This window comes from Caenorhabditis briggsae (genome assembly GCF_000004555.2).
Source record: "Caenorhabditis briggsae complete genome, chrII, whole genome shotgun sequence".
Lineage (NCBI taxonomy): Eukaryota > Metazoa > Nematoda > Chromadorea > Rhabditida > Rhabditidae > Caenorhabditis > Caenorhabditis briggsae.
The window spans coordinates 5,471,077-5,484,593 of NC_013486.2; the positions used below are offsets into that span (position 1 = coordinate 5,471,077).

The window sequence follows — 13,517 nt, forward strand, 5'->3', positions numbered from 1 at the left end:
AAAGAAGAGGTGGCAGAAGAAGCCATGTACGTCTTCAATTTCTATCCAACACATAGTAAAAGTCATAAGAAAATTGACTTTAGAAGGTGAGCTCTCACAGGGATAATAAGGATTTTTCAAAATTTTAAAAATTGAGTTTTTTTTCCCAAAATTCATACTTGTCCTGATTAGAATAACCCTAAAATTTGAATTCTGATTGTGAGCTTGAAAAACCTTTTTTGGCTATTATGCTGATGCAAAAAATTGGGCCTGTGGAAGAGAAACGCCGGTGGCCGCGGCCGAAGGTCCCACAACGACAACTACCGTAACCTAAAAATATTTTTATTTTCAGGATTTTTTTCTCGTTTTCCACTGTTTTTTTTTTGGGTTTTCTATTATTTTTTTTCCGAAAAAAAATCGGGAAATAAGCCTCCGATAGTGAAAAATTGATGAAAATGCACGAAAATCGAGAAAATGAATCCGGAAAATAAAATTTGTTTTCGGTTACTGTACTTATCGGGAGCTTCAGCCGCGGCCACCAGCATTTGTCATCCACAGCTTTGATTTTTTTGTACCAGAATAAATAACACAAAGTTTGCTCTTCCCCCACATCTTCTATTCTAGAAATATTTCTGGAAAAATTAAAATTTCATAGTTGAACTCAATCTCAACTCATACACACCGTATTTCCTCTAATAGAAGCTCACCCAAATTGTCAACTTTGAGCTCTATTATCTCGATTCCTGTGAAAGATATCAAAATTATGTCAACTGATAACTTGTTTATCATAATATCACAAACTTTTTATTAGTTGGCAAATTTTTTATATCTTTCACACGAACCGAGATAATTGGACTTAAAGTTGGCCATGCTTCTAGACGAAAAACGGTTCACCACATAAACTCGAAAGATCAAGAGACAAAAGCATCATAAAGTAGAGGAGGAAGAGGAAGAAGGAAACCACGTGTGACCGAAAAAGGAATTCGTGCGTTTTCTCTTCTTTTCTCTGTTCGTCTGTCTTTAGTCATCTATGTCAAAAAACTGATATAACTGGTTTATCTATTTCCCACACTGATATGAGAGAGACACTCATTTATCACTTGGCACAACTATTATTGCAGTGATGTTGATGATCTTGGATTCATGCGTCCCTGGTCAACATTAGAAGAAAGTGGATGTCAGAAACAATATGAAACGTGGTACGCATCATATCTTCCGATTGTTGTTCGACGAAGATGTCGATGGGAGAAAGAGAATCCGAGGAGGAACAGTCATTTATGTAAGGATATGCAATTTGAAAAATATGATTTTGGAAGTCATTGCCTATTAATATTATAATATGAAGCCCACCCGAACCGTCAACTTTGAGCTCAATAATCTCGATTCCTGTTATAGAAATCGACATTTTGTCACCTGATAATATGTTTATCATAATATCACCAACATTTTATCAGTTGACAGATTTTTTATATCTTTCACAGAAATCGAGATATTTGAGCTCAAAGTTGACGTATTTGGTCGGCTTCAGATAAAGGGAATACGGCAATTGTCAACAGCAAAATTAGAATTTGTGTAAATTTGATGAATTAGACATTGTCTTTTTAAAGAAACACTCAAAACTATGATTTTTCTTCTTGTATTGATTCGATGGTCAAGCTTCTTTAATTGAAGGAAAAACTTCTGTGAAAATTTACTTTCACCTCTAACCTGAAAATTTTGGACACCGTAACTTTTAACTAGGAGCCCTCTCTCTCGGTTCCTGTGAAAAATATGAAGAAGTTGTTAACGAATAAATTTTTTATCATAATATCCAAAACATTTTATCAGTTGACACATTTTCGATATCTTTTGCAGGAAACGAGTTAATTTAGCTTAAACTTGACCGTACGAGAGCCGTGATTTTCATTTTCATCCAACGGAAGACCAAAATTTTTTATCACCCAATCAAAAGTTTCATAGTATTGATGAAAATTTCGGAAATTTTCAAACTACTGCTATATCAGATATAACTATAAAGTTTAAAAAAAAACATTAAAATATGATTCCCAGATTTCAGTGCAACGCTTCGTCCGTAAAGGAATCCCGCACACATTCCGAAAAGAGCTCTGGTTGAGAAGTTGCCCATCCCGGAAAGACGGAGTTTGGCAAAGACATGAAGTTCCAGATGAGGTCATCAAGCAAATCAAGCTTGACCTTCCAAGAACTTTTCCAGATAACAAGTTCTTGAAAACGGAGACGTGCGTTTTTTCTCTTCGGAGTTTCTTTTTGAATTTCTACAAATTTTGCTATTACCGTTTTGCTCTAAAAGAATTTCATCCTCACCGTCAGCTTTGAGCTCATCTATCTCATTCCCTGTAAAAGATATCAAAAAGTTGGGCTTCTATTAGAGGAAATATGTACAGGAAATATGACAGTATGTGTAATACATTTTTCTGTAAAGATTGCAATTATAAACAGATTGGGATATCTTAGATTTTCTTGAATTCAAAGTTTTCAGAACCCGAAAAACATTAGGAAGAGCACTGTTCGCAGTTGCCGAGCATATTCCAAGTGTTGGATATTGTCAAGGACTTAATTTCGTGGCAGGAATCATTCTCCTCGTCGTCAATGATGAAGCACGAGCCATCGATCTGTTGATCCATCTGGTATCCCAACGACAAGATTATTATGGAAAGAATATGATTGGACTTCGAAGAGACATGCATGTCTTGCATTCTTTGCTCCGCGAGCACTGTCCACGTGTCATTGTGACACTTGAGAAACTAGATGTTGGGCTGGATATGTTAGTTGGAAAATGGTTCGTCTGTTGGTTCGTTGAGAGTCTTCCAATGGAGGTAAAAAGAGAAAAATTGTTTTTCAAAATTCAAATTGGTTCAATTTCAGACAGTTCTTCGCCTCTGGGATTGCATGATTTACGAAGGAGATGAATGGCTTTTTAAAATCGCTGTTTCTCTATTCAGATCCAACATGATTGCTATTTCTTCATGCGAGACAATCGATCAACTGATGACGGAGATTCAAAATATTGGAACTAGCAAAGCAGCATTATATTGCCATCAATTGATGATGGTATTCCTTTTGAATAATTTCAGACTAGAACCTAATAATTTTCAGAAGAGTGCTGCTTTGCCAATTACCAATAAATCTATCGAAAACCTGCGTGTTGTTGCTGAGAAGGAGATTCCTGAGTGATTAATGATAATAAGACAATTGACAAGAGTTTCATTTTTATGAACCGCTACTTAAAATTTTTAAGAGCTTAACATTCCATTTGTTAAGAAATTACTATTATATCAACCAGATCATGAATAAAAGTTTTTATCAGAATCGATGAATTCGAGTTTGAATTTGCATTTTTTCTTCTTTTGCTGCTGACTGATAAGACATTTTAATATCGTAAAACCTCTAATAGAAGGGCCCCTAACTTTGAACTTTAAGGCAATTTATCTCGGTCCCTAACAAAGATATAAAAATGTTGCCAACTGATAAAGTGCGTTTCATAATATCACAAAACATTTTATCAGTTGACACATGTTGAATATCTTTCACAGAAAAAGAGAAAAATCAGCTCAAACTAAACATTGTTGGGGCTCTTCTATTACAGGTTCTACAGTATTTCTATTAAAATTCAGTTTTAAAATTGTGAATAAACTTTATTAACTAACATGCAGATATTAACTAAGATGTAGATAAGATATTAAGTAAGATGCTGGATTTCAAGGATTGTGTGATAATCTGTTTTTTCCATAATTTGAAAGTTACTGGCCGGACCAAAAACCACAGGTAACGCGGGCGGTCGAAAAGCGTATAAACGGTGGATGAAGAAGTAAAAATTGACAATGACTTGCCTCTTTAAGCCAAGTGGGAAAAGTTGTAACAAGAAGTTCGAAAGGTAAAAATTAGTAATCGAACCAAAATGAAAAAGAAACTGTCGTGTTTCCTCCAATAGAAGTACAACGAAACCGTTAATTTTAACCTCAATTATCTCGGTTCCTGTGAAGGATATCAAAATATTGTCAACTAATGAAATATTGGTGATATTATGATAAACATTTATTAATTGACAATATTTTGATAGCTTTCACAGAAATCAAGAGAATTCCTTAGACCTTCAGCCGCCGTTTGTACGCTTTTCGGCAACCCCGCTTTGCCGAAGTCGAGCCTATTTGTACAGAAGCTGTTTTTTCGAAACTTTTATTTAAAAGAAATTACCGTAAAACCTGTATTAGAAGGGCCCCTTTAATGGAAGGGCCCCTCTAATAGAAGCCCCCCCCCCCCGAGAGGGGTTTGGAAGAATAGAAGGGTCCCCTTTAATAGAAGGGCCCCCTTCAAAATATGTCATGAAATTAAAAAAATTTCCGTACGTTTTCAGTGAATAATATTCCGGTAATTTTAAATTTTAATAGAAATCTGTTAAAACACTATTTTTTGCTCAAAAAACTTGATTGATTTCGGTGAAATTTACAGATTTTCATGACTTTTGAACGAAAATTTGTAAAACTTTTTCGATGAAAATATTCGGGAAAAATGACCGGAAAAATAGAAGGACCCCTCTAATTGAAGGGCCCCTGTAATAAAAGGGCCGGCCCTCCTAATACAGGTTTTACGGTACGCGTCGTCCCGTTGCAAGCACGGCTTTGTCAGAAATATCAATCAGCATTCTCAGAATGGCGCTGAATTTCAATATTCACCAGATCAGGCACGATTTTCCTTTTTTCTAGTTTAGAATCTATATATTTTCTCTCTCACTCTCAAAGATCTTCTAAATGTTCACAAACTGGTAAATGTGTGACTTTCAGAAATAAACCAAACTCTATTTACCTTCCTTCATTTATGTTCACTTCCTTCCGTACCACTCTAGGGAGTACTGTATAAACAAATGAGGTCAAATAATCAAACGAGATACATGAGTTTAGTGTGTGTAGCACGTCATCCTTGAAAGTTGTTTCTATTGTCTCATCCTCTTATCCTCTTTTTTCACAGCCACTTCTCACAGTTCATTTATCAGATGTTGGAATGGCTTGATCATACTCTTCAAACCTCCCAACTCAAAAGAGAGCTCTTCAGTCAATAATTCATTTTACCTCTCAACTTGACCTATATTTACTTTTACCATTGACGTGTCGGTTACACGAAAGACACGGTCGTCGGCTGGCCTTTTTCTGGCCTTTTTAGACCGTTTTAAAATCAGAAACCGTAGTTGAATTCTGATTCCATTTTCTGATCGCCTAGAAATGCGATTTCTTATTTTTGTCTGTATTATAAATGTCCTTATTGATTGTATTATCTGTTATGATTGCTATAAATTCTCGAAAAGCGAATTCGCAACGATAAAATCATGCGTTTTTGGGTGTGAATATGAATACAAAATTAAAGGTGAGCGGTTTACTTTGAGCTTCATTCTACTAGCACATCAAAAACCCCAATGGATTTTTTTCCCTGGAAAATATACCAAGTTCGAGTTCAATTATCTCGGTTCCTATAAGAGGTATCAGAAAACTGCCAACTGATAAAATGTTTATCATAATATCACCAATATTTTATCTGTTGACAAATTTTTGATAGCTATCACAGGAACCAATATAATTGAACTCGAAAATGACGGTATGGGCGGTCTTCTAAAAGAGGAAATGCGGTAGTTTCATTCTACTCGCACATATGACCCCATTAGATTTGGCTTCGCTAGAAAATATGCTTTATTTGCACAAAAACAAATCGGAGCTGTGGAAGAGCAACACTAGTGGCGCGGCTTTTTTTTAGGTTACGGTAGTTGTCGTTGTGGGACCTTTGGCCACAAAAAAGACTACCGTAACCTGGAAAAATATTTTATTTTCCGAATTGATCTTATCGATTTCCGTGCGTTTCAGTCAGTTTTTTCAGTATCAGAATTTTTATTTTCCGACCTGTTTGCGAATAATAAACAGAAAATTTTTCGAAAATCTGCAAAAAAATTCCGGAATTTTATTATCCGGCTACTCTAGCTTTCGTCCTGGGTTCCACATCTCCTTTTTTCTTACTTCCTAAGCCATTCTCTGTGTCTCTTATGCACTTTCGTGTTCGCTCCAAATTAGATGGGAATAGCATCCACAGCGTACACACAACCAGTCACTCCTCTCACCCCTTCCCACTCTCTGTCTCTTCCCCCAAGTCTCGTCCTTTCATCATGGCATAGTGACTAGACCGCATATGTCGGTGAGATGGCCGAGTGGTCTAAGGCGCTGGTTTTAGGCACCAGTCCCTCCGGGGGCGTGGGTTCGAATCCCACTCTCATCAATTCTTTTTTTAATTTTTAGATGGACTAAACCAAAAGGAGTCAGGCGGCTGTGCTGAGGAAAGTTCGTCCCCTGGATGCCGTCAGAGAGGATCGAAAACCGTTTGCATGTGTGCTGATAATCACTGCAATAAGCAGGGATACGACATGCAGGATTCAAGTGAAGAAGGTTGATCTAAAAATTCTATTTAAATCAATGAATCATTCATAAAAAAAAAAACAATTGCCTCGCAAAATTGTAGAAAAAGAAACACGTTAAACGACAAGGAAAGAAGCAGGAGAAGCAGCACAATTATACGAATCAGAAACAGAAAAAAAAATTAAAAGAAAGAGAGTAGAGATTAGGATTAGGAAAACGAGTTAGATTGAAGTACAAAAAGAAAGAAGCATATTGAAAAGACAATAGGAAAGGATAATACATTTTTAAATGCCAGATAAACGGTTGAAGAAAGTAAAGTATATATCCACGCACAGTATGCACGCAGACAGATCAAATAAAATAGACACGCGTGTATCTAAAAATGGCCTAAATGAACGTTGAAAATGCAATTGTAATAATAGGATGATATAATTGGAACTCTAGATGATAGAAAATGGATCATCGCCACCGCTTCTGTCGTCGATTGGCTGCACGTCTACTACGATCCTCTTCGCGTGGTTCACAAGTTTTGAACGAGATTTGAGCGAGACTGCGTTGACGGAGCACTGCAAAAATTGCTATATTATAAGAGCATGCCAGGTCCTGAAGCTGAAAATACGATCCTGGATTCCCGTCAAAGAAAATTTTCGAGAGAAAAAAAGACTTTCATGGATTTTTTGCGAAAGTTTCAGATCTTCCTTCTCGTCCATTTCTGGAAACTTCCGGAATGCTCTCGAATCTTTTTTGTCGAATTCCCGCCAAAACTGACAACTTCGAAAAATTGCGATTTTTTCGAAAGAAAAAAAATGCTTTTTCATTCGATTTTTTGCAAAATTTATAGACCTTTTCAGATTTTTCCGAATTTTTTGTCCGAAATTTGACAGCATGGTGTTCGCGCGAAGATTACTGTAGAGAACGTTCTATTTTGTAGTTTTTTTGCCTATAAAATCAAGAATTTTTTTTTCTGTGATTGTGTTTGCCAAAAATAGCAACAAAAGGTTTTACAGTAATCTACAGTAACCTTCACTGATACCGTTCCATCAAATTTTAGACAAAAAAACCGGAAAAATCGATAAAGAACCTTGGAAAATAGCTAGAAAACCAAAAAAGGTCTAAAACTTTTGCCAAAAAATCGAATAAAAAAATAAATTTTTGGCGGGAACATTCCAGAAGTTCCCAGAAATAGGCGAGAAGCGATTTTTTCGTCATTTTACCATTTTTTTAAAACTTTTTCCTTGTTTCTATATGAATCTACATTTTTTTTCTATCTTTTTTGTTAGGCACTCACGAGAAGAATACTCTTCTTGTAGATCAGATAAAAAACGGGCATCAGTTGAAGACGTTGGATAGTTGAGTGGGGAGTTGAAGTATTGGGATGATTGATTGTCGTAGTCGTTGCTCTATAAAGGGTACAAATCACTGTAATTTAGATTTGGTGTCTAATTTCTTACCATTGGTGACAGCAGTCGATACTGCACATGGTGAGTGTATGCTCGCATGTTCTTGAGCATTCCTTTCTGGCTCTGGAAACCGAATTTTGAAATTCCAAATCGATGCATTTTCGTGCGAACACCACCTTCGATTTAACTACACAACACCAAAACTCTCGCGATTAGAAAGAACCCAAACACAATCACTCAGTGCAAAAAACGCATGGATTAAGAGATAAGGATATATTGTGTGTGTGAGAATATAGTGATGAAGTCGCATATAGAGAAACTTAGGATAAAAATAAGATAAGGGCACAGATATTTAGACAAAACGACAGGTAAAAATAATGGTGTGAGAAGAATGATGTAGATCAGAACAAAGGTTTACACAGTAAAAGTTAACCAGTGGGAAGAGTTTCGGTGAAAACGGGGAGTGAAAAAAGGAAAAACTCACTGGGTGCATGTACAGATTAACGGAAAAAATGACATAAGAAGGAGAAGGTACATCGGTAACCAAGGAAAAATTAAAATTGGTGAAAGTGAGGATTCTGAAGACGTTGAACGTTGATCGGAGATGCATTTGGACGGGGAACATTGGCTATTTGCGCTTGTTTCTCCTGTTAGAAGTTATGATCAAACCTAACAAATAAACACCACTACCACCACCAAAAGTGAGAATTCAGTTCAAACTACTATACAAAAAAAGTAGAAAACCAGGCAAACCTTTTGTTCTGCTCCTCCTTGGTCCATCGGCAGTTCACGGCTGACAGGTGCAAAGTCTTCGTGCTCTTCTCCAAATTGAGGAAATTTTGATTGCAAGTTAGGATATAATATATGGGGGATGGGGAAAATATGGGAATCATAAAATGTTAATTTGGGGAAACATAGCGAGGAGAATGTTTATTCAGGGTTAATTGCGACTTGTGTTAGTGCTATGATGTTAAAAGGGTTATGGTATTCCGTTATTTTTGTGCGAAGCAACAAGCTAAGAGAAAAGTTAACCCGGAAGAAATTCAGAAATTCTTTGCAGCCAAACATGCGGCATTCCGGAAGAAAGGATAGTTTTTCATATTGTTCTCACCTTGCAAGTTGCCCAGGAAGTGATATTGTACACGACATTGTCTGTACAAGTGTAATACGTTGGATTGATTCCTAGTATTCCTTTATCAACCCATATGTCACTCTGAAAAAAAAAGAAAATTCAGATTTGAAATTCCTGATGAACAAAACTGACATGCTTAGCTGGATGATTAACACCACACCGTTTGCAGAATCTTGCTTCAGATGGACGAATTCTGGTGGCGATGCGGAAGTGTGTCTCGTCACAATCGCAGAAGATCGTGTTGCGAGCATCCTCGATAATTTTTGCCAACTTGTTCCAGATAGTTACGATTTTTGAGTGCTGAAAATCATTATAGTAGAAGAACGCGTATTCATTAATCTAGAAAGGTCCCGATACTCATCTGGTGTGTTGTCTAGGCCATTTTACGTGGTGGTCCAGAAAAATCAACTCGCAAAAGTTAGGCCACCATGTCAAAATAACCTAGAAAACACACCAGGGTCATCTTAGGTCATTTCTATGCCAAAATTAGCTGGTGGCCTAGAAAACCCAACATGCAAAAGTTAGGCCATCGTGTCGATATGTATTCGTTTCGAAAAATTTCTCGAAGCCGTGTCGAAAAGATACACTGATTAACATACATATTCGTTGTTTTTCGAATTTTCGACAGTGTATTCAGATCTCGATTCCTTGTTTCCGATTGCAGCCAACGCCATAGTGACAAGCTCGAAAATTTCGTCGGCTCCATCGCAATTACACTGAAAACCCAGATTAGAGTGACTCTCATCTTTCTTAAGAGTACCTTATCTGGCGAGACGAGAGCCGCCAATCGTTTGTAGTTTCTTTTGATGTCGTCATCTGAACAGTCGCTACGAAGTCCGAGGGCAGAGTAGGCATCTCTAACAGTTTCCCGAGAGAGACGATCCGCAAACTCTGTCGCCACCGTGGGAATAGGAATCTCTTTTTTGAGACCCCAACTGAGTTTTTCTGTGACCTCGTCATCGTCACTCGCAATCATATTCAGAAAGGCAAGTGTGCTAACGAAGAATCCCTTGATCGCTATGAAAATGTGGTACATCGTACAGAGGAAAATAAGAAAAACGCTTTGAATCGTTCGACAAGCTGTAATCCACATGCTTCTTCCGGAACTGATGAAAAGGTCGGCGATTCTTTGACACACTTCAACGATGAGGATGAACGTCCATTGGAGGGAAAACGAAATGTGTTCCCAGATGAAGCAGCATAGTTCAACTGGAAAAAAAACCGTAGTACGATGATTGGTTTGAAATATCTCACCAAAAGTTCTCCATGCTTTCTCCAACCATGTTGGCTCTTCCTTTCGTCCTTTTCTCCGACGCTGCGTAGCCTGAACCGTCCGTTTTCTTTGATCTTTCTTTTGACCATTATTCTGGTTAGCAGGTGTTGAAGCCGACCGAGTTCTTTGCCCATCATCTTCTTCAGTGTCAATCATATCTGAAAATTCATAGAACTTCAAAACGAAAACTAAATAGACCGATTACCTTCTGCTGGCGAGCTGGATCTTGAGAAAATCTTTTGAATCAATGGTGGTCTGCCATTCGCAGCTTTCTTATCATTACGGTGCTGAGTTGGAGATTCAAGATTCTTGAGGACGTCGTACCGAGATGAGGCATCGACAGGGTGAACACCCTCGTAAATCAAGGGTGCCGGAACCGCACTCGAACTCTTCTCCTTCTTATTCTTCCGACTATTGATCTTTTGGAACTCGTTGTCGACACGATTCTTCTTATTGTTTTCGTTCTTCTCAGACGAATTAGCTGTAGTTCCAGCTCCGTGGAGATTCCCCTTGTTTTTGGACGCGACAGCTCTTGAATCAATTGCTCTCAAATCTGACGTCGATGTCTCTTCTTTTTTCTGCAACATTGATTTTCGTATCATTGGGAAAACTCTTGAGCGGATAAGTCGCATATCCGGTCACTAGAAGTGAGAGCGGATGTCAAGGGGCGGAGTGAATAAACCAAAGTATACCTCTCTTTGAGATTCATCCAGGTGCTGAGGAATTGACGATGGAGGATTCTCTAAACGAGCCGCAACATCACGATAGCTGAATGGCATCCTGGAAACTACGGGAGCAGAATGAGGTTGGCCTTTGACTACTATTCGTGTCGCCACATTTTCAAGAGGCAACTGATTACTTGTCTTCTTGGCTAGCTCTTGCTTCTGCTTTTTCTCTGCCCCTATTGCTGAACCACCTCGTTTCGGAGTCGCTGAAAAAGGAATTCAGGTATTTTTCTGTGATAATCTAGGGTCCTGGAGTTTCAGAACACGACGTTTCAGAACTTTCCTCCATTTTTGCATAGTGGGTTTTGCACACCTGAAACGTCGTGGTTGCGAAACGTCGGGTTCTGAAACGTCCAGGAGTCATCATCTAACCTGAATTCGATTTGGACAAATGATCCGCATAACTTCTCGAGATTTGTTTCTTCTCCTTGGCAACTTCTACCACTTCTGAAGGCGACAACGGTGGATGAGTGTTCGCAATCTCCTGATTCACAGAATGAGACGAAACCGAGGATTCAGAAACGGCTGTGGATTCCGGAGACGCTTGACTCATATTTTCCTTCTTCCAGTCCGAAAATGACACGCTACTCGTACTCTGAAACTATGTTATTGGATAATACAGCGAAATTTTGAATCTCAAACCATATTGATGTTCTCGAGGCCTGTGTAATCCCAGCTGGATGCTTCCAAGGCTGGCGACACTGAAGCAGCTGCTGGAGCTGCTCTCGGAGCCAGATTTTCCAAACCTGGCGGTGGAGCACCAAAGTAGTGATTTTGAACCTGGGAAGGTGGAGAGTTCAGTTAAGAAATGATCAGACAATAGAAATTACCACATTGTGAGTATGAGTATGATGGTGAAGATTATGATGGTAATGGTGGACTTGCGAAGATGGAAAGTGTGGAACTCTCGTTGGAGTAGACGGTGTTATTGGCGTTGAACTTCCGCTGATGTTGTAAGAACTCAAAAAGTCAGTTGTAGATGCTTCTTTTCGGTCCTGAAACATTTTCATAAGATGGAAATAGAAACGAGTCGTTTCTAACGAAACTCACCGTGAAAGGAAACCAATTTTGAGTCGGAACCGCAGTCGAGCCTAGGAGCGTCGTATTCACGTTTGAAGCCCACGGTTCGAGTGGCGGTGAATATGGCGGTGGAGGTTCGGGCCATGATCCCGACATTGATCCAATCGGAGGCATGATAGCTCCAACATTGGTCACTGGCGGTGCTATTGGACTAGCTGATGGTATGGGTGCATTCATCCCTACGACACGAGATCCCGTGGCTGATGTTGAGCCCGGATCATCTTCGAGAAGATTACCCAGAAAATGTTTCTCTGGATCGTCGACACTTGTCATATCTCCTTATCGATGCATCTGTAAACGGAAGAGGTGAGGATTTTTATTGATTCGAATTGGAACGAGGAAATCGGCAAATGTTCAAACGAAAACGAATAACTGAGATGGTATCGAAAACGGGGACGGACAGTCAAAATATGTCACATGTTGAGAGAATCCTAGCAAAAACTCTTCCAATTGGTTAAAAAAAAGTGGTCATACTTAATTGCGAAAGAAATCGCTCGATTTAAATTGAAGGAAAAATGGGTTTTTAGTGGATCGGAGAGCTCATATACTCTTATCATTGTTAACTGATAAGCCCTTTCAAAAAAGAAAACTGATGAAATTATGGCAGGAATCATTGTCCTAATCGCTCTCATTCGATTAGGACTCGTTTGGATAATGCGATGAGAAATTTGGAGGAAAAACGAATTCAAACGACCCGACTTCCCGCGCGCCGAAATTTTTGAATGGAATGTTCTGGAGCGCATTTGGTGAATAATGAGTTGGAAGAGAATGAAAAAAAGGCCTACTTTTTCATATGCAATTTGCAGCTGCAATCTGCAGCTGTCTATTAATTTTAGTTCAGGAAGCAGGTGTTTTGGATATTTTGGAGTCCAAAACTTGAACAAAGTATGAACAAAAAGGCTTGATTTCTCATAAATCTTAGCTCTATAATGACAGAGAAAAAAAGAAGAGCCCCCGGGTAACAAGAAGGAAATAAACTGGGGTAGAGAGAAGGAGCCGAAAGATCGTCGACACAGACGTACGAGCGACCCGGGCCGAAATTCGCTGCGTCTCCACAGGTACCACACTATTCTGTCACTGACAACACACACATTGAGAGACACCACACACACACACACACGCACTGACACAACACTCACACCGACTACTCCTCACAAAACACTCTGCGTCTCGTTTCTTCATTGTCTTTTGTATGTACTGCTGGGGCCAACCAGCAGGCCATTCTTCTGTTCTTTTTCTCGAAGCCTAAGGAAACGAACTATTGGAAGTCCCCATTGGTCCTCTTTTTCTCTGGCTGAATTTGGTTTCAAAGAAAAAGACTGTGGGAAAAAATTACGAAAGGGTTTCAAGCGCATACTACGAACACCCAATATCGTACGATATGCNCCGCGTCCTAATTAACTGGAAGAACTGGGAGATCTTCCTCGGGAAAAGTATTACAAAAGTAATACCAGCTATCTCTGATACGCTTTTCTTTATGCATGATCTTTTGATTTTTTCAAAACTTTTGCAGTTTTT

At 38.7% G+C, this 13,517-nt stretch overlaps 3 protein-coding genes and 1 non-coding gene across 4 annotated transcripts; 3 read left to right on the forward strand and 1 right to left on the reverse strand.

The window, feature by feature from the left end:
- Positions 1 to 24: 24 nt before the first annotated feature.
- CBG11166 lies at positions 25 to 3,171 on the forward strand (the record flags this gene model as incomplete). Its single annotated transcript, XM_045242080.1, has 6 exons — positions 25 to 86; positions 1,101 to 1,258; positions 2,036 to 2,216; positions 2,477 to 2,813; positions 2,863 to 3,048; positions 3,094 to 3,171. 6 exons carry the CDS (start codon positions 25 to 27, stop codon positions 3,169 to 3,171), a joined length of 1,002 nt encoding a protein of 333 aa, XP_045094474.1.
- A 2,999-nt stretch (positions 3,172 to 6,170) lies between these two features.
- Positions 6,171 to 6,252, forward strand: CBG28601. The gene has a single exon. It is a non-coding gene (tRNA).
- On the forward strand, positions 6,177 to 6,424 carry CBG11167 (the record flags this gene model as incomplete). The annotated part of the gene is made up of 2 exons (XM_002630390.1): positions 6,177 to 6,231; positions 6,273 to 6,424. 2 exons carry the CDS (start codon positions 6,177 to 6,179, stop codon positions 6,422 to 6,424), a joined length of 207 nt encoding a protein of 68 aa, XP_002630436.1.
- Positions 6,425 to 6,848: 424 nt separating this feature from the next.
- Positions 6,849 to 12,272, reverse strand: Cbr-dnj-5 (the record flags this gene model as incomplete). Its single annotated transcript, XM_045242081.1, has 13 exons — positions 6,849 to 6,955; positions 7,678 to 7,789; positions 7,841 to 7,912; positions 8,901 to 9,002; positions 9,054 to 9,221; positions 9,521 to 9,637; positions 9,682 to 10,352; positions 10,400 to 10,772; positions 10,887 to 11,125; positions 11,292 to 11,514; positions 11,562 to 11,699; positions 11,750 to 11,914; positions 11,970 to 12,272. The coding sequence occupies 13 exons, from the start codon at positions 12,270 to 12,272 to the stop codon at positions 6,849 to 6,851; spliced, it is 2,790 nt and encodes a 929-aa protein (XP_045094475.1).
- Positions 12,273 to 13,517: the final 1,245 nt, after the last annotated feature.